Genomic DNA, 25,193 nt, shown 5'->3' with positions numbered 1-25,193 from the left:
CCCCACTGCCCGCCAATCGGCCCTCCCCCAACTGTGGCGGCACCGGACTGAGTCCGCAATGGATGGGGGGACCATGTGAGAACCACGCTGTTGGGAATTCGGCCGGTCGGGGACGGAGCATCGCGGTGCGGTCTTCAGGCAATGGCCTGAGGCGGTGGATACTGGCGCAGCGTATGCCATGAGTCAGGGGGGGCGGAGAATTGTGAAACCAGCATCGGTCCCGATTTCTTGCGCCAACACAGATTCTCCGCCCCGACGCTGAGAATCCAGCCCCTTATCCAAAAAAAAGACATACTTTCTGTGGAGACATTACATCTTCACCACACTGATTCTTGTGATGGCAGGATTATTGGATTGGATTGGATGGGATTTGTTTATTGTCACGTGTACCGAGGTACAGTGAAAAGTATTTTTCTGCGAGCAGCTCAACAGATCATTAAATACATGGGAAGAAAAGGGAATAAAAGAAAATACATAATAGGGCAACACAACATATACAATGTATAAGGAGAGATTTGGATCAACTGGGTCTGTATTCACTGGAATTTAGAATAATGTGAGAAGATTTAATTCACAAGTATAAAATCCTGACAGGGCTGGACAGACTGGATGCAGGGATGTTTATTCATCGGGTTGTGGGGGGGTCTAGAACAAGGGCTTGCAGTCTCAGGAGATGGAGTAGGCTATTTAGGACTGTGATGAGGAGAAATTTCTTCGCTCAAAAGTGTGATGAACATGTGGAATTCTCTACCACAGAAATCACAAGGAAGGCAAAGGATGGCAGGAAAACATGAGAAGACATGGACACGCTCCCCTTGTCCCCACTCTCCCCCACCAGACCTCAGGCCCCATGTTTCTCTGACTCTTCTCGGAGCACATGCTGTGGTGATGTGCATCAATGTAAATACATGTAGGCTAGCTAGACACTAGGGGAGCACCAGAGACATCACACACACACACTCAACCAATAGATCAGTTAGATAGGACACGACCAATGGACATTCACGATACACACAGAGGTGACACGACCACAGGAGGGCATTACACCAACCCATATATAAAGGACACCACACACATGATCTGCCTCTTTCCAGTGGAGACAGTCAGTGAGTAGAGACACAGGGTTGATTCAATATTACACCCACCATGTGGATTGCAGCAACTGGTTAGTCAGTCTGGGTAACTATAGTAGGATTAGCAGTAGTGTCGAACCTGAGTAATAGAAGTGTAAATAGTTTAATAAACGTGTTGAAGTTATCTCCACGTCTGAACGTTTCCTTTGTCAAGTGCACCACAAGGAAGCCGCTTATGTTACACCTAGAACATAACAAATCATGGTACCAGGACTGAACTGTTTCAATCCATGCAGCCATACCTCAGCATACAATGACAACCAACAACGATACCCAGGCAAGATGTTCGAGACCCTGGTTCCGCAGCAGCTCCAGTGCCACGGCGATCTCCGTGAAAACTGGCAGGTATTCCGGCAAATGTTTGAAATCTTCCTGGTAGCGGCCGACCTGGAAGACATGGCCGATGCTGAAAAGACAGAGCTTCTGCTCACCATCGCCGGTGACAGAGCAGAAGAAATCTTAAAAAAATTCAACTTCTCCAAAGGGCAAAACAGGAGCGACTTCCAGGCAGTCCTGGACAAATTCGGCAAATACTGCGAGGAAAACACACTCCAACCAGCAAGAAAAGGTAAGAGAAGTGCCAGTACTCATCACGAGGCCGAGATCCCGGAGCAGAGAACAATTTTGATCGGCGGTCGTCTTTCTAAAGGGATGCACTTGCGCAGTTGCGAGAAGCCGCGCATACGCATTCACGAAAACGGCCCCCGGTACAGGAACAGCGATTTGCACATGCGCAAACGCTTCCTACGTATGATGTCACATGCGTCATGACGGCAGATGCCCCGGACCACGCCCATTTAAAGGGGAAACGTCCCAAATCAAAGAAAAAATATTTAAAGCCGTAAAATAACCTTCCTTCACCTGGAATGACAGCACAATGCCTCAAATTGAACCAGGAAATGAAATTAACCTCCGAAGAACCCTGCACGAAGAAACCCCCACATATGCCCAAACTGATGATTGCGACCTTGAATACTTCGAAACCGACCTTTACATTTTCTCTGGACCTCGCGAGCCCAATGCCAGCTCCGAAGAAAACAGTGATGATATGGTCCTAGAAGACAACGACTCAGACAAACCTTTCACCTTGGGAGGCTACCCCAGTACCAAATCCGATCCGCAACTAGACGTGTTGCACATTGACGACCCAGATAACGAGTTCTTCGGATTTGAGGATCTTCAGCGAAGCAGATATGACATCCCGACTCCTGAGTGCAGGATTATGCTGCGGCCTGAAACCAAGAGACAGAGAGCGGGTCAAGCCCACAGAGAGCGGCCTACTGCCACACAGAGCGTGGTCCACGCACCGCTCAGGGTTCCCGACTCTATGAAAGAAGACATGCAAGACTCCACACCGCAGTCCTTGCATGAACAAGAAGTGACTCTAGTGTCACAAGCCTCCACAGCGAGCTCGTGGACAGACTCCACAATTGCAGAAACGCAAGACTCCAGAGCACAGTCCTTGCACGAACAAGAAGTGACTCCAGTTTCACAAGCCTCCACAGCGAGCTCGTGGACAGACTCAACGATAGAAGAAACGCAAAAATCCAGAGCGCAATCCTTGCACACACAAGACGTGACTCCAGTGTCACAAGCCTCCGCAGCGAGCTCGTGGACAGCCTCCACGATAGAAGCAACGCAAGACTCCGACGCGCAATCCTTGCAGGAACAGGACCATGAGGGTCTAGGAACCTCCTCTGACCAACTAGCAGCAGACGATGCAAGTCTGCCATGCTCAAGTACACAGCAAGAAGACTTTGACAGTCTACCATGCTCCAGTGCACAGCAGGACGCCATGACGGTCTATCAAGCTACAGTGAAGAACAAAGCGACGATGACAGTCCAAGCCCAAATGAAGGACAACAGCAAGACAATGACAGTCCACCCACATTGTTTGCCCCACCAGATGAAGACTCTGACAAGTTACCCAACCCAAATGAACAACAAGCAGCTACTGAGGATCTACCCACGGTATGAGACGAGTGACGACAGTATCCCACTTCCCATGCAAGATGTGCAAAGTGACAGACCTCAGCTAGTGTGTACAGAGGCACTCGACGATCACTGTGAGACCACTGGTGACTCCGGTGACACCACGATACTTCCACCCTCATTCGCTCAAACCTCTCCACAAGTCAATGCATTCCTGCATGTTCCGACTCCAGACGTGCAGCTTCAAGAAATCTCAGCTGACTCCAGTGAACCTGCTAACACTCCGGACGGGGAGCATCAACAAACCAACACTGACTCAGTTAAAACAGACCAGACTTCAGATGGGGAGCAACCAAACGCCGACTCTGATTCACGTAAGCCGGACTTTACTCCAGACAGTGAGTGCCGCAACCTCAGTGATGGCACACTCAGGGTGGCAGCAGATGCCACTACGACAGGAGATGGATCACTTAACAATTACACTGGGTCAGTGATAACAAGCAGAGGCTACAGTCCAAGGGGAATACATCAATACTCACCACAGCTATATCCACACATTTTTTCCACACCAGCTGTGCAGCCAATGACAGCTCATGCTGGACAAACCCAGTATTCAGGAATGCAGCAGCCAGCAGTCTATGCAGCATATTCTCAAACAGGCCAGCACTACAGATTGCCCACTAATGGAATCAAGACCGAAGGAGGACTACCGCAAGCACAATCTGCACTACAGACTGGATGCCTTAGTTATACCCCAGGATTTGCTGCACCCCAGCCTGGCCAGACGGCATATTCCTATCAGATGCAAGGTTCTAGTTTCATACCATCACCAAGTATATATGCGAGCAGCAATTCTGTTTCCAATTCGACAAGCTTCAACGGTTCTCAGCAGGATCACTCTTCCTGCACAGCATGTGGCCAGAACCAGTACGTACAGTCTTATCCAACTTCAACATATGGCACATCCATGACCTCGAATGAAACTGTTGACGGTACCTCTTCAATGTCAACGACTTATCAGCTACAAGATGCCATCCAACAGCACCATCACAAACATCAAAACAGAAAGGGACTCCAAATCAGACAGCAAAGTGATTTGACCACTTCTTGGTTCCTGTGGCACAGGGACATTGATGGTGTTCATAACCAAGAGAGACATTTGACTATGATGATTGATGGTTTTTGGACTCACACAAATGATTTGGACTTATTGTTTAATCACTGTTCCCATGACTTGTATATACCTTAACCTATCGACCTGTTTTTTGTTCAATTTTCTTAAAGTGTACAGAAAATATGTAACATATAAAAAAGGGGGGATGTGGTGATGTGTATCAATGTAAATACATGTAGGCTAGCTAGACACTAGAGGAGAACCAGAGACATCACACACACACACTCAACCAATAGATCAGTTAGATAGGACACGACCAATGGACATTCACGATACACACAGAGGTGACACGACCACAGGAGGGCATTACACCAACCCATATATAAAGGACACCACACACATGATCTGCCTCTTTCCAGTGGAGACAGTCAGTGAGTAGAGACACTGGGTTGATTCAATATTACACCCACCACGTGGATTGCAGCAACTGGTTAGTCAGTCTGGGTAGCTATGGTAGGATTAGCAGTAGTGCCGAACCCGAGTAATAGAAGTGTAAATAATTTAATAAACGTGTTGAAGTTATCTCCACGTCTGAACCTTCCTTTGTCAAGTGCACCACAAGGAAGCCGCTTATGTTACACCTAGAACATAACAAATCACATGCTAGAGGTGTTGAAGGACCGAATGGAAGTTCCCAGTGGATCTGAGGAAGAGTGAGAGTTTGTGCAGCAGCAGATGTGTGGGCCCACACATCTGGATGCAGTTCTGTAAGAGGTTTAATGATCCACTAAAAGCAACAAAGGTGATAACACTTTTAAATTTCTATCATCATTACCCGACTTCCCTAGAGTTCTCCTGCTCAGCACTCCTCAGGACAACAAACCTTGAGGCTTCATTCTCTCAAGACACCTCCTCGTATCCTCAAATTCATCCTTCATGGTCATCCTCCACAAATGTTTTCATTCCACCCTCTCTACACATCTCACTTCTCACATTCATATCTCTCTGGCTTCCCTCCTTGCAGGACAAGAGAGTTCACAACTCCATTGAGAGGCAGATCCCGGGTTGGTGCTGAGGCTGTTGCAGCAATGACTGCTGAGGAGGACCAGACTCTGGTCATCAGGGTGGCATTGTCCGTGGGCATAAGCAATGACGAGATGTTGGTAACTCACTGAACTGGTTCTAGAATTAGATATCGGCACCCATAACACCCACGATGGCTGAGCGGATCATCAACTCAAATGTCACGATATTGACCAAGGAGCATTTGAACCCTTTCCCATGTCAGCAATAAATTGTATTTTTTATTTCAGAACGAACTGGGCTTCTGATGTTTCATTGTCACGTGAACACCCTCCACCAGTGCAGATACACACATATCTCGGTGGGTCCTGCATTTGAGACATGCCAAGGGCAATTTTGAGACCGCACTAGCTACTAGGTTCCTTTTCCAATCAACTCTGGCCAGCTCCTCCCTCATGTCTTTGTAGTTACCCTTTTTTAATTGTAATACTGTTACATCTGATTGCAGCTTCATATTGTTGTTACACAAATCCCTGTAGCTCCAACGGGTGGAATCACTGTTCACTGGGCTTTGGTTTGGATCTTGTGTTTGCAACAAAGATGTTGGAAATGTACTCACATTGGAAGGTGAGTTCCTTTATTTACCATGATGTTGTTGGGGATTTCCTGCTACCTACCCTGCAACTCGTGAAGTTTCAATCTTACACTTGCCTAGTTCTCAAAAAGCATGTGTGACCAATGGTGATCCTGCGTGTGGGACATAGGCCCATTGAATTGTATAGTAATCTACTTGCTTGTCAAGAAAAGACTGGAATTGAGTCAACCATCTGTAGATTTAATATTGCCATGTTCCAGGGACCGTTGATGGAATTGGACCATCATCACAATTTTGCCATCTCAAATCTATCGTTTAATAACGTTGAATATATTTTATTCTAAATAACTGATGCGCTGTGTTGTTTTATGAATTTGCTAATACAACTTGAAATAAAACAAAAATAAATTATACTTTCTTCAAATTCTTATTTAACATAATTATTTTTAAATGTGTTCCACTTGATATTTCAAAATAAAATGACTAACTTTTATGCTTTGTATTGAAGCTTGTGTGATAAAGTATCAATCTGTTCTCTCTTGAATGTTTAAAATTAATTAAATCTTACTTGAGACTGAGTGTAAAAGGCAAGACATAGAGATTGCACAGCATTGCAGAAACAATTAATTAGCTCACTAATTAAGAATTGGATAATTAAATGTTGGCTATAAATGATTAAACTTACTGCTGAATGCTTCCTAATATAAACAGCAGATGAACTGTATCTCAACAGCATCAGCTTGTTAATTCACTCCAGTTCCATGTAGAATGATTCAAGAGGACAAATTAAATTTGGACAAGGTTTTAGAAGCTGTTGTGCAATGTTTTTCTGGAAAAGTGCAGACTGTAAATCATCAACGTCAAATTCAAGAAATACAGATGGAATTATGTTTGACTGCAGCAAAGAAATGTTGCAGATTTGTCCATCAGTTCCCATGTTCAAGAACTTCACTATAAATTTGAGAAAGATTGACCTGTTCAAAAAAGCAAAAGGATTTTGTTCAGATGTCAAATCACATAGGAACACACATGATATAAGTCACAGAAATGGACCAACTAGTCCATGCTGGGGTTTATATCCCACTCGATTATCTCTTAATCTAAATCCAATATGATGTCACTCTATTCCTTTCTCCCTCATGTCCATGTCTTGCCTTACATTTATGTATCCATGTTTTTCACATTATCACTTCCTATGGTAGCAAGTTTCACATTCTCACCACGCCTTGGGTAAAAATATACCTTTTGAATTCCTAATCTCTTTGTCTGCTCTTTTGATGTGCTCTCCGCTACTGTCTACATACTTTATGTACCTCTTTCCTAACCCTTCTGTCTTTATTTAGGCATAGTGGCCTAGACAATCTATGTTTATTTCTCTTACCTGCTTTGGTTTATTTCCCATTTCTGAGCCTAACAGTGAATCTTCCCTTAGTAATAACATTTCGAGTGGAATAAGCCTCTTCTTCACAATCTTTCCTTGTTGGGCTTTTTACATTTTGGGTTAGAAAGGAAACCTGATCACATTGCAGGAAAGACATTCGCTTATCATTTTTGCTATTATTATCGACCTATTAATATAGCAGTAGTTTTAAACCACCTATTATTCTATCTCAGACGTGTGATCTTATTTCAATGTATTCATTTTATTTTGTTCCCAAATAGTAGACTTGAGTTCTATTCACACAATTGACAGAAAATAAAATTAGTTAGCAATGCTGTTGGAAAAATAACATTGTTTGCAGTTCAGTAGAAATTGATTTGAAAGGTAAAGGAAAATTGAAATGATAAGTAAACAATTTAAAGGAAGTCATGAAATCCCAATAGTTTTAATGAAGTTAAATTATTTCATTTGTAGATTTTCTGCAATGAATTCATGGACAGAAGCATTCAGAAATGTTCTGTGTTCCCATTCAGGTCAAGTTGACTTTGAAATGCTTGGTAAAATTCAATCCCAACATCCAGGCCTTTATATTCACAATGAAGTAGTGGAGCTGAATCCACAACAAATCTCCAAATACAAAGGTAATGTTTTAAATTTAAGTATTCATGTACGGAAATATAGGAAACTATAATTTATAGGATCTTAACCTGTCGAACTACGCCAAGTTTGGGGGAAACTTAGTTGATGAATCAAGTCCTGGCGCAATACGACAAGTTGTAAGATTTGTACTATTTGTAGACTGTGTTAAGTTGTTTGATTCCTTGTATTATTCGACTGTGTAAAGTTGAAGGAATTTATATCATCTCTGCTATTCGGTTATCAGTAGCACTTTGCGAATACTGGAACTCAGCAGAAATTTGCAGTATAAACTCCTCAGGTGCCAAAAAGAATTGTTTTATTTGTAGTCGCTTGATTACAATTTGAAAGTCATTTAAAAGGCAATTCGTAGACAATTCGAAGCTTTCAGAGAATTACAGACATTATCTTTCTTTGCTTAGGCAGACAGCTCGAAAGTAACTTTTTAAAGGTCAAAGTCTGGCAATGAAACATGAAGAGAGAGAGAAAGCTAATCTTCAGCTAAACTCAAACTCAAAGTCAAAAGTGGACTAACATCACTGGCACAGACTGTTAAACTGACAACCCCCAAAAGACAGAAACTAAAATCTAAAACGAAACCAAACCTAAAATGGAGACTAGAATCAAAGGCAAAAACTGACTAAACTAACAGAAAGACAACACAGCACAACACACCCCCAAAGACAATAAAAACACAGACAACACACGAAAAACTAAACACTAAAACAAAACTTACAAAGACAATACTCACAAAGACATGAATTCTTTTTAGGTGAAAGTGGTATCTTTGATCTGTTTCTGGTCATGGATCATGTGTGGATATGGCTTAATTATTCTATTGGCTGATCACAAACCCATGTAAAGATGGCTGGTATCCATTTTCAGCAAAAGACTTCACATCAAAGAGATGTAAGTGCATTCCAAGCTCTAAATGCATTCCACTAACTCAAGTGTGTGATTTCACTGCACTTACCTCTCTTTGAAGTGGTCAATGTTTACAAACATTAGGGTTTCACCACTTAGCCACTGTAGCATGAAGGGATATGGATGGATAAAAGCTGCAAATGGTTTGTACAAGCTATTAATCACAGACAAACACTCGAAAGCTATGAATGGTTTGCAGCTAATGGATCAGTGGGAACAAGATGCAGGCTTGTTCTGGGGCCTGTTGTGGTCGCACACCCTAGTTTAGGACCTTCTTCTTGGTTTGGAACTTTCTGCCCGTCCCCTTCCCGTGTCCTGCTCCTTGAGATATCACCTTTGGTATGATGTTCCTCTTCGTGGTCACCTGACCTACTTTTTTGCACGTTTTCACTTTTCTTCTTGTTTTTCCCTTCTGAGCAGGCGCAGGGCTGGCTTCCCGATCTGAAGATGATAATAATAATAATCTTTATTATTGTCACAAGTAGGCTTACATTAACACTGCAATGAAGTTACTGTGAAAATCCCCTTATCGCTACATTCCGGCACCTGTTCGGGTACACGGGAGAATTTAGAATGTCCTAATTACCTAACAGCACGTCTTTCAGGACTTGTGGGAGGAAACCGGAGCACCCGGAGGAAACCCAAGCAGACACGGAGAGAACTTGCAGACTCTGCACAGACTGTGACCAAACCCTAAATTGAACCTGGGATCCTGGCGCTGTGAAGCCATAGTGCTAACCTCTATGCTACCGTGCTGCCCACGCTGAAGATGTAAAATAAAGAAATCTCCGTTAGAAAGAACGTTTTTTTAAAAATTGGGATCGTTAAGATCCGAAACTGGACCCCAACATCTGTTGAGATACTGGGCAAGAACCCCAAACACTTCAAACATTTTTTTAGAATTGTGAGGAAAGGATATTTCGCTCCTGGAGTGATTCCACTGACCAATAGGTATCTTTTATAACAAAATAAAGTTTATTTTCAACACAGTATTAAACACATTAACATCACAGAAAATAGCTTTTCAATTAACAGTTAAATATTTCTTCAAATAAAAGGTAACCCTTTTAACAACTGTTTATCCCTTCTCTATCTCCAACCCTCCACCTTAGCATCTGTATCAGTTATGGGACAACTTTTTCCACAGGCTCGACATCTGACTGGGACCCAGCTGTGTCCTGGGATGCAGCAGACCTCTCTGCCGTTTCACCTGGATGTTCCTGCCTCCTCCTGATGTGCATTAGCAACTGTGTGGTGCTCCCCAGATTGTGCTCAGGAAAATTATCCACTGATGTTGCCCGCCGAGGTGTATGCCTCTGTGCTGGTGGAAGGTGCGAGTGAGAAGTGTAACACCTCGCTGGTGGTTTCCTCGCAGCTCTCCTCTTAGGTGCTCTCTTGGCTGGCGGGTGGCGGGGTACGAATCCGGATGGCCCGCCCTCATCAGACGGTGATCCTGTGAGACAATGGACAGGTGGTCAGTGAGAGGGAAGGGTAATTTTGTCTGACATGAACAACCCACTTGAGACAGGGCATCTGGGTGAAGGGGCAGTGAATCTTCACCTCTCTGGCGCAGGTCAACTTCGCTGCCAGTGACTGCTCCCTCCTTGGGCAACCCTGCGAATTCCAGAACCCGACCCTTGTAGGGGATGAGAACTCAAATCTCTGGATTCTGCCCTGCCAGTACTGGCCCTTTCCTGTTTATTATGGGCTATCTTCTCCTGCAGGGACCAAGAGAGGGCATTGTGAACTGCATGCTGGATGGGTCAGGGAGAGTAATAGCAGGTGGTCAGGGGGGTTTCTAGCATGTGTGGGCACCGCACCTGGACATGAAGGCGTTATGTTAGTGGGTGCCAGGGAGCTCTGAGGATCAAACCTTCAGGCAGTGGATTGGGAGGGGGTCTTTTGGAAATTGGGGGTTGGCGTGTGGAACCAATGCCAGGAGAGAGGTGGTAATGTATCTTTGCAGCTCATTGGAGGTTGTTTGTCTTATTCCTACATTGGAAGGTGATTCTCCTTGTCATGCTGCCCACACTGACAGCTGCTGGTGCCTCCCAGGTGGCATTGCTTTCGCTGCTGCTTGTCCTCCAACCCTCTCGGACACATGTCCAGAGTGACTCTCCTACCTGCAGGGGGCTTGCAGGACCCCGGAGTGCTCCTCACTGCTCTGGCTGCGGGCACGGGCCCTGCCCTTCTGGTCGGGAGTCCGCGCATGCGCACGGTGGTGGCCTGCAGTGGCCGCCCCATGCGACATGGTGGACACACACCACGGACCATGATGAACAAAGTAGGTCCCCCCAGGATTGCGCATGCCCGTGGATCGGTGCTGCCCGATTGATTGCCTGGTCGTCTGTGAAGACGCCCCCCCCCCCCCCCCACCCCCACCCCCACCCCAAACCAGAGCGGCCACGGACTGAGTTGGAGAATCCAGCCCGGGATGCCTCCACAGACTCTTTAAAAATAAATTTAGAGTACCCAATTCATTTTTCCAATTAAGTGGCAATTTAGCGTGGCCAATCCACCTAACCTGTACATCTTTGGGGTGTGGGGGTGAAACACACCCGAACACGGGGAGAATGTGCAAACTCCACACGGACAGTGGCCCAGAGCCGGGATCGAACCTGAGACCTTGGCGCCATGAGGCAGCAGTGCTAACCACTGCACCCCCGTACTGCCCAAACTCCTCCACAGAATTGAGACGTCTTGTGAAGTCCGCATCCCCAAAGCGAGAAGCAGAGCTATGTGCTGCCGTGCTTGTATATTGACTGGAAGTGAGTGATGAGGAAGCATTTAAAAGCAGCTCCCTCTTTCCCTCTTGTTAGTGGTTGGCAGCTGAGTAATGGGTTGGGTGAATCAGACGGCAAGCGAGCCAGGTATGTCGAGATTCATGTGGAGGCTCATTTTTGGCACTAAGTGCAGTTGAATATGGGTTGCAATATTGCCAATTTGGCTGTTGCGAATCACTCCACCAAATGCTCCCAAAACCGGACTTTGACATTTTTCCATTGAATCGCACCCTTGATCTCAATTTTCCTGGGCTAACTCTAACATATCAATGTTCTCCATTAAAACCAGAAGGAAATGAAATGTGTGTCTATATATGAGATCCAGGAAACCGGACACAATAATATAACAAACAAACATTTATCAGTTAATTGACAATATACATTTCTGCTCTATCTCCCTGTGTTCCAGAGCTTGTGAAAGAAAAGGGTCAGGGTCTCAACATTTCCTTTGCTTGGAATCAGATGAGCTTGGAAGAATATGTAAAGCAAAACAAGGAGAGAAAGGAAAGCAAAAAGTTTGATTTCATTCACATGATTGAGGTAACTGCAGTTATGGTGAACTTTACAACCCGTAGATGGAGTAGACATTTACTGTCAGTGAGGGCTGAATGTGAAACCAATTCTAGCCAAATGTCAATTTGACCATGGGCACAATTCAGCTGCCTCGTCACGCCCGACTTAGTGTCGGGACGAGGCCGCTGAATTTTGCATGATTCGCGACGCTCGAAACGTGTTACGGGATTGAACAGGATCTCACGAGATATCACGATCTGGATCGCGCTCTCTCTGGTCGAGATCCAGACCTGAATATTTAAATGAGCGTTATTGCTCATTCAAAAACCCAGACGTTGGATTTACCTGACGCCCGGGACTCACTGGCCGTGTCTGTGAGGTCTTGCCAGGGAGCTGTTTGGTTTCTGGTCCACACAAACGTGGATCGGGCATAACGGCACATGGGGGAGTCTCCCAGTTCTTGGGGGTCCCCGGATGGTCAGGGACAGGGCAGGATGGCACCCTGGCATTTTTTAAACTAAGTGCTCCTGGATACGGGCCATGATCTTGCCATCTTGGCACTACCAGGCTTCCAGGTGGCACTGCCCATGTGTCAGGTTAGCACTGCCAGGGTATGGGCCTGGGGGTGCCTTGCAAAGTAGAGGGGGGTAATTGACGGTACCCTGGGCCTCCCCGCACAGTTGGACGGGGTCTCAAAAATGGTGGTGGGGGTGGGGGGGGGGGGTTGTGGGGGGGGAGGGGGGGAGAGAGAGAGAGAGAGAGAGAGAGAGACCTGAAAGGGGAGGGGGCGGAGAAGGTTGGGGCTGCCAACTAAAATGGTGCCTTGATTTGCAAGGAGCTTTTGCTCGGCAGCAGATAAACCCTCTAAGTGGGACCTCGGCAGCATTGATGTACAAAGAGTGATTGAATCGGTTAGGATTGTATTCACTGGTGTTCAGAAGATCTGAGAGAAACCTATGAAATTCTAACAGGACTGGACAGGGTAGATGCAGGAAGGATGTTCCTGATGGTGAGAGTGTCCAGAACCAGGGGTCACAGTCTGAGGATACCGGGTAGACCATTTAGGACAGAGATGAGGAGAAATTTATTCACATAGAGAATAGTGAGCCTGTGCAATTCATTCCCACAGGCAGTAGTTGAGTCCAAAACATTGTCTGAGGGGCGACCTGATATTGAGGTGTACAAGGTGATGAGGGACGTGGACAGGATAGATAGGGAACAGCAGTTCACCTCAGCTGGTTATGAGGGGACACAAGTTCAAGGTGAGGGTGGGAGGGTGGCGACGATCTGGAACGCACTGCTTGGGAGTGTGGTAGAGGCGGGTTGCCTCACATTCTTTCTAAAGTACCTGGATGAGCACTTGGCACGTCTTAAAATGTGAGTTTATGGGCCAAATTCTGGCAAATGGGATTAGGATTGGCAGATCAGGTGCCTTTCATGCCGCAGTGCATGAAGTGCCGAAGGGCCTTTTCTGCACTGTATTTCCCTGTGAATCCTTAAATTGTATGGTTTCAAGAAGCAGTTAGATATAGCACTTAGGGCGAAGGGGATCATGGGGAAAAGCGGGGTTAGGTTATTGAGTTGGATGATTAGCCTTGATCATAATGAATGGCAGAGCAGGCTCGAAGGACCGAATGGCTTCTCCTGCTCCTATTTCTTCTCTGTTTCTAAGAAATCGGTGATGATTCCTGTTCTTGGCAACAGCTGACTCTTTCAGGAAATTATCTGTTTATGAAAGATCACCGATTCACACAACCTTATCAGAAGAGGCCACCAATACAAAGGTGGTGAGAGAATTAGCTTTCACCATGATGGCATTTACACATAATCAGTGCCATTTATAGTTGATGTCAGATGAAAAATGCCCTTTTAGTTGTGGTGAATGGCAACCCCAATGGGCAGTAACCCAACAAACCTCAATGCCTTCAGATGAAAGAGGAGAAACTGAGACTCTGCTATTTACTAATGCTTTACCAATTAACAAATTGCTCTTCTTTTGTATTCCAACTCCCACAATATCATGTGCATTTGATGGTTCTAGAATATTTCAAAAACCTCTGAGAGGCACAGGTTGATTTGAACTATGGTTTGTATTAATATTTCATGTTTGATTTGATTCTTGTGGAATCAAATTTCTTCATTACAGAAGGTATCTTTCTTACTTTTAACATGAAATGTGAAATAATGCTGGGTGTAAAATGGAAAGTAATGGGATTGGGGACCATCCACCACACCTCTAGTTCTATTTATTTTCCTTAGGTTCTCTTGGGACCAGTCTGCATTGCCGCTGCTGTTTTAACCCACCACATGTAAAAGAGAGTGGGCGCGCAGGAATTGCTGAAACATCCCATTTCACTTCCTACATAGCTCCTAAAAACAATGGTGCAGATGTTCAGTTTTGCTGTAAAGACATACAGTATTGCAGTATTGATGGCCTCAGTGCCCAATCAATGCAATGATTTCAGCTCTGAAGTCATACGGACCCGAAAAGTTAACACTGATTCTCTTGCTACAGATGCTGCCAGACCTGTTGAATTTATCCAGCATTTTCTGTTTTTATTTCCGATTTCCAGCATCTGCAGCATTTTGCTTTTTATCATATTGACTTCAGATTGTACTTGGTAACTCTACCCAATATGCTCTTTATAAAGGAGACAGGGAAGCTCACCCCAGGACTCCGAGATTGCCAGAAATTTGAAAGCCCACAGAATTCCAAAACAATCTCGCTGGATATTCTTGGCCCGATTTTGATGTGTGCTGCTGAAGCATTCCCACTGGAGTCGTGCGTCTGTTCTGCATATTAGTATGATTGCTATACTTAGCATTACTGTCATTGTGATTGGTGACTGGGTCACTGCACTCAAGCTTAGGTTCTGCTCCATTACTCTTTCGCCAGTGTAGAATCTCTCCGGAATATTTGGGTTAGAATATTGTTCTGGCACCCTGGTCTAGTGCACGGTCAATTCCAGCCCCACGTGCCCTGAAGTCACAGCACAAGTGAATTCATAGAATCAGAGAATTTACAGTGCAGAAGGAGGCCATTTGGCCCATCGAGTCTGCACCAGCCCTTGGAAAGAGCACCCTACTTACCTCCACCCTATCCCCATAATACATTGACCCCACCTAACCTTTTGAACACCGAGGGACAATTAAGCCAATAATTCTTAGAAAAATACCCAAAGCTTTTGGCCCTTGGCTGCCCAGTAATTACAGTCACCGGGGGTGGGATTCTCTCAGCCCGCGCCGGTTGGGAGAATCCCTGCTCCCACCATGTTTTTGTGCGACGCCGGTCTGACGCCATTCCGCAGTTCTCCCAACAGGCCCAAACGCCGCGGTCGTGATCGGCGCCAAGCAGCCCGGAGAATTGGCGGAGGGGCTCCGTTTAGCAATTCTCCGGGGCCACACGATCCGGAAGCAGGAGGTGAGGGGGTTGGCGTGGCGGGACCTCCGTGTGGCGGGATGGATACGGGCATGACTGGGGGGCAAGGGGGTGAAGGCGGGAGGGCCTCCAGGTTCGGGGGGGGTGCATGGGGAGGACAGCCCTGCCGGCTGGGAACGGGCCGCTCAGGCTGCAGTGCCGCCCGACCGACAGGCGCAGGAGGAGGAGGACAACGACGGGGGTGAGGCACAGGATGAGGATACCGATGTGGATGGGGGGGGTGGAGGAGGAGGTGGAGGAGGAGGTGACACGGCGCCGGAGGCGGCTGATGGGGCCTCGTGTCTATCGGCGCCGCATGTCCTTCGAGGACCTGCCGGACAGGGCATGCAGGAGGAGACTCCGGATGAGCCGGGAGACCGTCGCCCATATCTGCCACCTGATGGCACACCTGGCACCGCGTGCAACCGGGGGAGGACATGCTATCCCAATGGCCATCAAGGTTATGGTGGCCTGAACTTCTACGCAACGGGGTCGTTCCAGTCGCCGAGCGGAGACCTGACCGGCTTCTCCCAGACATCGGTACACCTGTGCATCCGTGCAGTGACTGACGCCCTGTATGACATCGCGGCCCACTACATCCAGTTCCCCGTGGACCGGGCCCACCAGAATGCCCGGGCAGCGGGATTCGCAGCCGTGGCCATGAAACCCATGGTCCAAGGGGCGATCGATGGGGTGCACCTCGCCATGCGGCCACCAGCGGAGAACGGGGCCGTGTTCATGAACAGGAAGGGGACCTACTCCATGAACATTCAGGTGGTCTGCGACCACCAGATGACGATCCTGCACGTCTGTGCATGGTATCCGGGCAGTGTACATAATGCTTTTATCCTGGCACAATCGTTCATCCCCGCCATGTTCGTGGAACTCCCACCCCTCCCCCCGGCTGCGGGCCTGGTTGCTGGGCGACAGGGGTTACCAGTTGCAGTCATGGCTGATGACGCCTATACGAAGGCCACAGACCGACACGGAGACCCGCTACAATGAGGCCCATGCAACAACCAGGGGCGTGATCGAGTGGTGCTTTGGGCTGCTGAAGATGTGCTTCAGGTGCCTGGACTGCATGGAGGGCCCCTCCAGTACCCGTCGGAGCGGGTCGGCCGCATCGTTGTGGTCTGCTGCGTCCTCCATAATATAGCCCAGCAGAAGGGCGATGTGCTGGAGGAGGAGGAGGTTGAGGGGGCAGAGGGGGAGCCCGGGAAGGGCACGGCTCTCCAGATGAGGAGGATGGGCGGGGGGAATCGCCGGAACATGGGGGCTGGATATGGAAGGGAGGTTGCATGATGCCACCGGCTTGACCAGTGAGCACAGGAGGCGTTGATCACTGCACGTTTCACCAACTAGGTGGTAGGGGCTCGCTGACCCCACTGTACGGCACCTCACTACCCTGCACCCCCACCTCCCACAACACCCATGAGGTGCCCCATCCAAACCACCCACCACCCTTACCTCCCACACGACCTCATGCACCACACCCCTCCATACCACATCCACCTGCGGCACAACGGGCTGTGCTCACACGGTTGCTTGTGGAAGCGGGTGTGCTCGATGCGATGGAGGATGATGACAACCGGCTCTGCGATGAGTTGTGAGCTCGCAATCTGATGTCTGACTCATGGCCACGTTTACGCCTTCCACCTGGGTGGTCACTGTCTGCGTGCTCGACACTCCATCGCATGGCCCTGTCGAATCGCTGGGGGCGGGGTGGCGTGGATGTCTGAGGGGGGGTGCACACTGCACCCACCGGGGCTCAAGTTCGCTAACCCCTCGACCACAGTGACACTCAGTCCCCTACCCGACCTCGCAGGCATCGGGCATATCACAGAGGCAGCTTGCATTGGTGTAACAGTGAGTTTAATTAGAAAGGTAACATACACGTGCCCTAGCCCCTATAACTAAACCGTGCCCTGCACCCGTGCCAACTTACTAGGTGTCTAGCTTCCTGGCCTTACGGGCCCTACCACTACGTCTCTGTGCTTCCTCAGATGGTGCGGCAGGAGTGGAGGCGGACTGCTGGGACTTGGCTCCCCGTTGGTGCTCCTTTCCTGGGGCGGCCCGGCCTGGATGGACCAGGCTGCTCCTCGGGCGTCCTGGATGGCATGGTGCCACCCTGTTCTGGCCGCTGCCCACCAGATGCACCAGGGACGGAACGGGGGGAGTCCGAGGTGCTGCAATGTTCCGGGACCTCCCCTGCAGGGGTCACCGACACAGGTCACAGCCCCTCCTCTTCCCTCGGGGTGTCCGGTGGCCCCCGGGCCTCTCTATGGGATGGTGATGCGAGTGGAGACAAGCCCCGAGGCACCACCGACACCTGCATTGCCAGTCCTGGAGGCCTACTGTGGTATCGACCAGGGTCCTTACTGTCATGATATACACCAGTATATCACGGTGCAGATACACACATACTGATGGACACACAGCAAGACCAATCAACACACACAACACTGCAGCCAATCACCAGTTAGAGCACACTCACTATAAAGACAGGGGGCATCAGAGTTCCCGCTCATTCGGGATGCAGCCTCCTACAAGGACAGAGCTAACAGCTGACAGCACAGGTCCTCACCATGTGCTGACTGCATAGACTGTTTCGGACAGGCATAGGTCTTTAGTTTTATCTAACATCGTGTTAACCCACGGTGAAAGTATGTTCAACAGTTTCTAACTTAATAAAATAGTGTTGCACTGTTTTAATTGTTGGTGGCCTGTATGTGTTCCACGGATCCAGAACACCCAACACATCATGATACCAGGAGTTGAGGGATATTAGAACTTCTTAGACCTACCTGCAAGTGATCTGCCTTCCACCAGCAACAGTCATCCTGCAAAATGTCTGGGACCCTGCCGCCTGCCGCCGCCGCTCCGCATCACCGGTAACCTGGGGGCCAACTGGAAGATAGTCAAACAACTCTTCCAGCTCTACCTGGAAGCCACAGACCGGGAAGATGCCTCAGACACCAAGAAGATCGCTCTCTTCCTATCCACGGCCGGGGAACATGCCATCCACATTTTAAATTCTCTCACCTTTGCTGATGATGAAGATAAATCAAAATTCAAGACGGTCCTCCTCAAGTTTGACACTCACAGCAACATAGAGGTGAATGAAAGTTTTGAGCGCTATGTATTCCAACAGCGTTTACAGGGTAAGGATGAACTTTCCAGTCCTTTCTCACCCACCTCCGCATCCTTGCACAGTCCTGTAATTATGGGCCCACCTCAAGCTCCATAATACGCGACCAGATCGTTTTCGGTGTTCAGTCGGAACCCCTACGCCAGCAGCTCCTCAAGGTACAGCAGCTCACCCTAGCGACCGTTATCGAGACCTGTGTGCTACACGAACACGCCACTAGTCGGTATTCCCACATCCAAGCGGCTGAAAGGCACGGCAAGGTCCCCACGAGGCAGAACGGGTCCAAGCAATCGAGCAACTCCAGGGCCTCAGCCTGGATGATGGCAGCCATTTTGCGCGCTTTTCGCGGACTCCCGTGCTTGTGCGCACCGAACGAGGGGACGGCGACGTCGACAAACGTACTGCGCAGGCGCGGACTACGTACGGCCGCACCGTGCATGCGCGGTGGCACTGCGAACGTACTGACGCTACAATGTGCGGCAACTGTGGCTCCGCCCACTTAAAGCGGCAATGCCCCGCCAAATCCCGACAATGCCTGAGATGTGGCAAACTTGGCCACTATGCTGCTTTATGCAGGTCAGCTCAGCCTGCCAACTCTTGGCACTCCAGCCAGCCCTGCAGGAATGTCCGGGCCATTCAACCCACGGTCACCGAGTCCGATGCGGACCTACTACCCGATATTGACACCGAGGACCCGAAAGCACCTTTTCGAATCGGTATCGTTACAAAAAACAGGGTGTCGCCGAAGCAAAGAATCCAGCCTCTATCGGTATACAGCATCGATCCAGACGATGAGTGGTGTGCCACCCTTACGGTCAACCAGTCCCAAATACTATTCCGCCTGGACACTGGTGCCTCCGCCAATCTCATTGAGCGGTCTGACCTCCAAAGCCTTCGTGTCAAACCAGCCATCCTCCCATCAGCCTGCCAGATATTAGATTATAATGGCAATGCCATTGCTGCCAGCGGCTCATGTCAGCTCGAAGTGACGCACAAGTCACGCAAAGCCATCCTTCCCTTTGAAATCGTGGGCTCCTCGAAAGCCTCCCTGCTTGGCATGCAGGCATGCAAGCTGTTGAACCTAGTTTAGAGAGTTCACTCTCTCTCTCCTGCTGACGCGTCTGCCTTTCAGGACACCGACTCCAGGGCGCAACTCGACACCATTATCAACCAGTACCGCAAAATCTTCGAGGGCATGGGCACGCTCCCGTACACCTACAAGATTTTATTAAAACCGAATGCCACTCCTGTGGTGCACGCACCTCGCAGGTTCTCAGCACCCCTTGAGGACCGCCTCAAGCAGCAGCTGCAGGACCTCCAGAACCAAGGAGTGATTTCCAAAGTCACGGAACCGACTGACTGGGTCAGTTCCATAGTATGTGTAAAAAAGCCTTCCGGCGAATTGAGAATTTGCATTGATCGCAAGAATCTAAATCACAATATCATGAGGGAGCATTATCCAATTCCCAAGCGCGAAGAGCTCACATGTGAGATGGCTCGCGCCAAGCTCTTCACCAAACTCTACGCCTCAAAAGGATTCTGGCAAATCCAGCTCGATAAATCCAGCAGGAAGCTTTGCACATTTAATACCCCCTTTGGCAGGTATTGTTACAACAGGATGCCGTTCGGGATCATATCTGCATCAGACATGTTCCATAGGATTATGGAACAAATGATGGAAGGCATTGAAGGTGTTCGTGTCTATGTCGATGACATAATCGTTTGGTCCACCACCCTGCAGGAGCATGATAGTCGCCTCCAGCGCGTATTTAGACGTATACATGAGCATGGCCTCTGCCTCAACAGGGCCAAATGTTCTTTTGGTCAGACGGAACTCAAGTTCCTCGGGGACCACATCTCCCAATTGGGTGTGCAGCCGGATGCGGACAAGGTAGCTGCCATCACAGCTATGAAAACACCAGAGGACAAGAAGGCAGTCCTCCGATTTCTGGGCATGGTCAATTTTTTAGGGAAATTTATCACTAACCACGCCTCTCATACCATGGCTCTCAGGAACCTGGTCAGGAAGACGACAGACTTCCAATGGCTCCCTGCCCACGAGCGCGAATGGAGAGAACTCAAAGCAAAACTGACCACGGCCCCGGTCTTAGCTTTCTTTGATCCAGCAAAGGAGACCAACATTTCGACCGATGCCAGTCAATCCGGCATTGGGGCAGTGCTCCTTCAATGTGATGAGGCCTCATCATGGGCCCCCGTTGCATATGCGTCACGTGCAATGGCCCCCACGGAGCAGCGCTACATGCAGATAGAAAATGAGTGCCTGGGCCTTCTGACCGGTGTGGTTAAGTTTCACGATTATGTCTACGGACTTCCTCAATTCACCTTCGAGACTGACCATTGCCCGCTGGTCAATATAATAGAGAAAGACTTGAACGATATGACGCCTTGCCTTCAGCGTATTCTTCTCAAGCTCTGACGATATGACTTCCAGCTGGTATACACCCTAGGCAAAGACCTCATCATTGCTGATGCTCTCTCCAGGGCAGTCAACACTCCATGTGACCCAGCGGGATTTGTCTGCCAGGTTGACGGCTATGTGGCATTTGCGGCCTCCAATCTACCTGCCACGGATGAACGCCTCGTCCAAATTCGCCGTGAGATGGTGGCTGACCCCTTGCTACAGCGTGTCATGTGCCACCTAACGGACGGGTGGCTCAAGGGCCAATGCCTTCAGTTCTATAATATCAGAGATGATCCGGTGGTAGTAGACGGGGTTCTTCTAAAACTGGACCGCATTGTCATCCCGCATAACATGCGCCAACTTGTCCTAGAACAACTACACGAGGGCCACCTTGGCGTGGAAAAGTGCCGCCGACGGGCCCGTGAGGCAGTGTACTGGCCCGGCATTAATGAGGACATAGCCAACACAGTGCTCAACTGCCCCACTTGTCAGCGCTTCCAGCCGGCCCAACCACGTGAGACCCTGCAGCCCCATGAGTTGGTCACGTCACCATGGACCAAGGTGGGCATCAACCTGTTCCACGTGCTAGGTAGAGACTATGTCCTGATCGTGGACTACTTTTTGAATTACCCGGAGGTGATACGGTTGCACGACATCACCTTGTCTGCTGCCATTCGTGCATGTAAAGAAACCTTTGCTCGACACGGCATCCCGCTCACGGTAATGTCGGACAATGGCCCCTGCTTCGCCAGCCAAGAGTGGTCCAACTTTGCCAGGTGGTACAATTTTGCCCATGTGACATCCAGTCCCCTGTACCCCCAATCCAACGGCAAAGCGGAGAAGGGAGTACAAAGAGTCAAACGGCTCCGACGCAAGGTTGCCGAAGCTGGGTCCGATTTCCACCTTGCCTTGCTGGCCTATCGCTCCGCCCCGCTGTCCACTGGCCTGTCGCCAGCCCAGTTACTCATGGGTCGTACCCTGAGGATGACGGTGCCGTCCATCCAATTCCCAGACCTCAACCCCGTCCTGGTACTTCGCCGGATGCAGCTGTCTCATGCACAGCACAAGGCGGCTCATGACTCCTGTGCAGCTGATCTCCCTGCTCTGGCTCCAGATGACAACGTCCGCATCCATCTTCCAGATGGGGGCTGGTCTGCGACCGCTGTTGTTCTTCGGCAGGTGGCCCCCCCACTCATTCCTGGTTCGTCTGCCGGATGGCTCTATTCTGCACCGCAATTGACACGCCCTTCATCTCGTTCCACGCTCACCATGTGATCCTCCACTGTCGCCTCGCCCTCCTGCTGACCCTGCCCCGGACTATGCAGAGCTCCCTGTCACTCTGCCTCCCCCTGACTCTGACGCAGTCCAGCCCGCTCCTGAACCGGAGGCTCTCGACCCACCCTTGAGGCGGTCAACCAGAATTCGTCGCCCACCTCAGAGACTTAATTTATGAACTTTGCGGACTTATAGACTCTCTGAATTGTTTTGTTGCTTTGTTTGATCGTTTCCCTGGTTTGTATATAGTGTTGATCTCGTTACTCTTGTTGTATACTGCTTCTCTGCACCAGGCACCTTCCCATGTAAATAGCTTAGTTCTCATGTACGTCATCCTGTAAATATGTCTTCGCACCCCACACGTAGTTAGGAACATTCTCACCATACATTATTTATTGCCACACACATACATTCTTTTATAAAAGGGGGGATGTCATGGTATACACCAGTGTATCATGGTGCAGACACACACACACTGATGGACACACAGCAAGACCAATCAACACACACAACACCGCAGCCAATCACCAGTTAGAGCACATTCACGATAAAGACAGGGGGCATCAGAGTTCCCGCTCATTCGGGATGCAGCCTCCTACAAGGACAGAGCTTATAGCTTACAGCACAGGTCCTCACCATGTGCTGAGTGCATAGACTGGTTCGCACAGGCATAGGTCTTTAGTTTAATCTAACATCGTGTTAACCCACAGTGAAAGTATGTTCAACAGTTTCTAATTTAATAAAATAGTGTTGCACTGGTTTAAGTGTTGGTGGCCTGTATGTGTTCCATGGATCCAGAACACCCAACACATCACTTGCGTCAGCAGCGATGGAGCTCAAGGAATGGGCCACCCCTGTCTGGGACTGCGCCACTGCCCTCTGGGCTTGTGCGACGCCATCCAGCATCTGGGCAAGGCCGCCGATGCTCCCAGCGATGGCCTGCTGAGACTGGGCCAATGTCCTGCTGAGACTGAGCCATGGCCTGCTGAGACTCGGCCAGACTGCGGAGCGCACCTGCAATGTCCAGCTGGCTCTGGCACATGCTGCCTGTGAGAGGGCAGCCCTGTCCTGGGCCACAGATAATGCATGCACCTGTGCGGTGTCGGCCTTGGAGGCAGCCATGACCGGCACCACTCCCTGCTCCGGGACACGGATGGACTCCTCCACCTGTGTCTTCAGCTTCTGGAAGCCGGCCGTCATCCCGTTGTCTAGTCCCTGGGTGTCTAACTGCATCAGGTGTATGGGTGGGTCTGGTAGGTCCAGGAACCCGGGAACCATTTGGGCAGGAGCTGGTTGCTGGGGCTGGGCTGCCCTCCGACCGTCCGGCCCCCCCGGCTGCTCCTACGTCCACCTGCTGTACCAGTGCAGCTGTGTGGTGCGCACCAGTGAGTGTCCCAGAAGCCTCATCACTAAAGTGCCCAACCGAGGGGATAGTCTCTGCGATGGTGGAGGGTGCAGCAGACAGCAGTGCTGAGAAGTCAAGGTCGTCGTCAGAGCAAAGGTCCGGGGTCTCCTGCATCGACCCCTGGCCCGATGGGCCCTGAGTCGCCCCTGTCTGCGTGTCACTGTCCGTTCTGTCAGTCCTCTGGGTTGCCGTCCTCTGTGTGTCGGTCCTCTATGTGTCAGTGTCCTGGGTGTCAGTGTCCTCTGTGTGTCAGTGTCCTGGGTGTCAATGTCCTCTGTGTGTCAGTGTCCTTGGTGTCGTGTGCATCTGGGTCCTGGGTGTCCGTGTCCTGGCTTTCGGCGTCCTGGGTGTCCGTCCTCTGTGTCTCTGTCTCGTGAGTCTCCGTGTCAGTGGACGGGCTTCCATGGCATCTGGCCTGCCCATCATTGCCTGCGTCCCTGGGGGCTACTGGACCTGGCACAGGGCGTGGAACGGCAGACGGGTCGGGGCCACCAGCGGCTGGTCCTGTAAGATGTAAGGCAGCACGTATCATTATGCAGGCGGCCAGCGGGGAGGGGGCTGAAGTGGGCATTGGGTGACAGGGGTGCAGTGGACATGGGGTGACGGGGGTGCAGTGGGCATGGGGTGACTGCGTGCAGTGGGAAAGGGGTGACGGGGGTGCAGTGGGCATGGGGTGACGGGGATGCAGTGGACATGGGGTGAGGGGGTGCAGTGGGTAAGGGGTGACGGGGGTGCAGTGGGCATGGGGTGATGGGGGTGCAGTAGGCATGGGGAGAGGGGGTGCAGTGGGGCATGGGGGGTGGGGGGGGAGTCAGGCGGGGGGGTCTCAGTTGCTGGTTCGCCTCTGACCTGATACCTGATAGCTGGCAACATCCCTGTCCTCTGCTCCGCCTGCGAAGCCCAATGCCCTCTTCTCAAGGACGGTGAGTGGGTGCAGTATGGGTGGGCCCCCTCCGGATCGCTCCCGCTCCCTGTGGTTGTGGACAGTCGTCTCCTGGGCGGGGGGGGGGGGGGGGGCACACAAACATCAGTGTTAGGCGGTCCGACGCAGGCAACGCAGATGTTGGGTATATGATGGCATGGCAGCATAGGGCACCCAGCCAAAGCACCTGGCGTGGGTCGGTGCAGCATATGTGCATCAGGTAGGGAGTTGCGCCATCCCCCTGGGAGGTGGGGGGGGTGGTATTTCACCTGTGTGGGTGGTATGCGGCGGTGGGTGCCAGGGACACGTCACTGTGTACTCACCCTGCCTGCCCTCGTAAGGTCGTGCATCTTCTTCCGGCACTGGTCGCCGGTACGTGGGGTGTGCCCCACGGCGCTGACGGCATTGCCCACCTCCCTCCACAAACGCCAGACGGTGCTCCGCGAGAGGTGGTGTCCACGTCTGGGGCACAGGATCACCCTCCTCTCCTCGACCGTGTCCAGCAGCGTGTCCAGGTCGTGGTCCCTGAACCTCAGTGCAGCACGGTGGGCAGCGGCCATCTTGCGGTC

General features: G+C 50.1%; 2 protein-coding genes across 11 annotated transcripts in view; one reads left to right on the top strand and one right to left on the bottom strand.

The window, feature by feature from the left end:
• The window catches only part of LOC140388271 (histamine N-methyltransferase-like), a 69,253-nt gene that overhangs the window by 24,360 nt on the left and 19,700 nt on the right, over window positions 1-25,193 (top strand). Inside the window, exons 3-5 of one of the 3 annotated variants that reach the window (XM_072472150.1) lie at window positions 5,493-5,563; window positions 7,712-7,819; window positions 11,931-12,061. In XM_072472150.1, the coding sequence (XP_072328251.1) occupies window positions 5,493-5,563; window positions 7,712-7,819; window positions 11,931-12,061 (310 nt within the window). Of the gene's footprint in view, window positions 1-5,492; window positions 5,564-7,652; window positions 7,820-11,930; window positions 12,062-25,193 lie in introns of all 3 variants that reach the window. The other 2 variants (XM_072472141.1, XM_072472160.1) reach the window with 2 other exon arrangements.
• Window positions 8,576-25,193, bottom strand: part of LOC140388240 (uncharacterized) — a 75,850-nt gene continuing 59,232 nt past the window's right edge. For 6 of the 8 annotated variants that reach the window (XR_011934130.1, XR_011934131.1, XR_011934124.1 and 3 more), the window contains one exon: window positions 8,576-9,179. Coding sequence is in view for 4 of the 8 variants with exons in the window: in XM_072472106.1 (XP_072328207.1) it covers window positions 8,921-9,179 (259 nt within the window). In the remaining 4 variants the exon portion in view is untranslated. Of the gene's footprint in view, window positions 9,180-9,948; window positions 10,192-25,193 lie in introns of all 8 variants that reach the window. The other 2 variants (XM_072472096.1, XM_072472079.1) reach the window with 1 other exon arrangement.

This window comes from Scyliorhinus torazame, chromosome 2 (genome assembly GCF_047496885.1).
Source record: "Scyliorhinus torazame isolate Kashiwa2021f chromosome 2, sScyTor2.1, whole genome shotgun sequence".
Taxonomy (NCBI): domain Eukaryota; kingdom Metazoa; phylum Chordata; class Chondrichthyes; order Carcharhiniformes; family Scyliorhinidae; genus Scyliorhinus; species Scyliorhinus torazame.
Note: the sequence above shows the minus strand (reverse complement) of the source record. Positions and strands in the feature narration are given on the sequence as shown.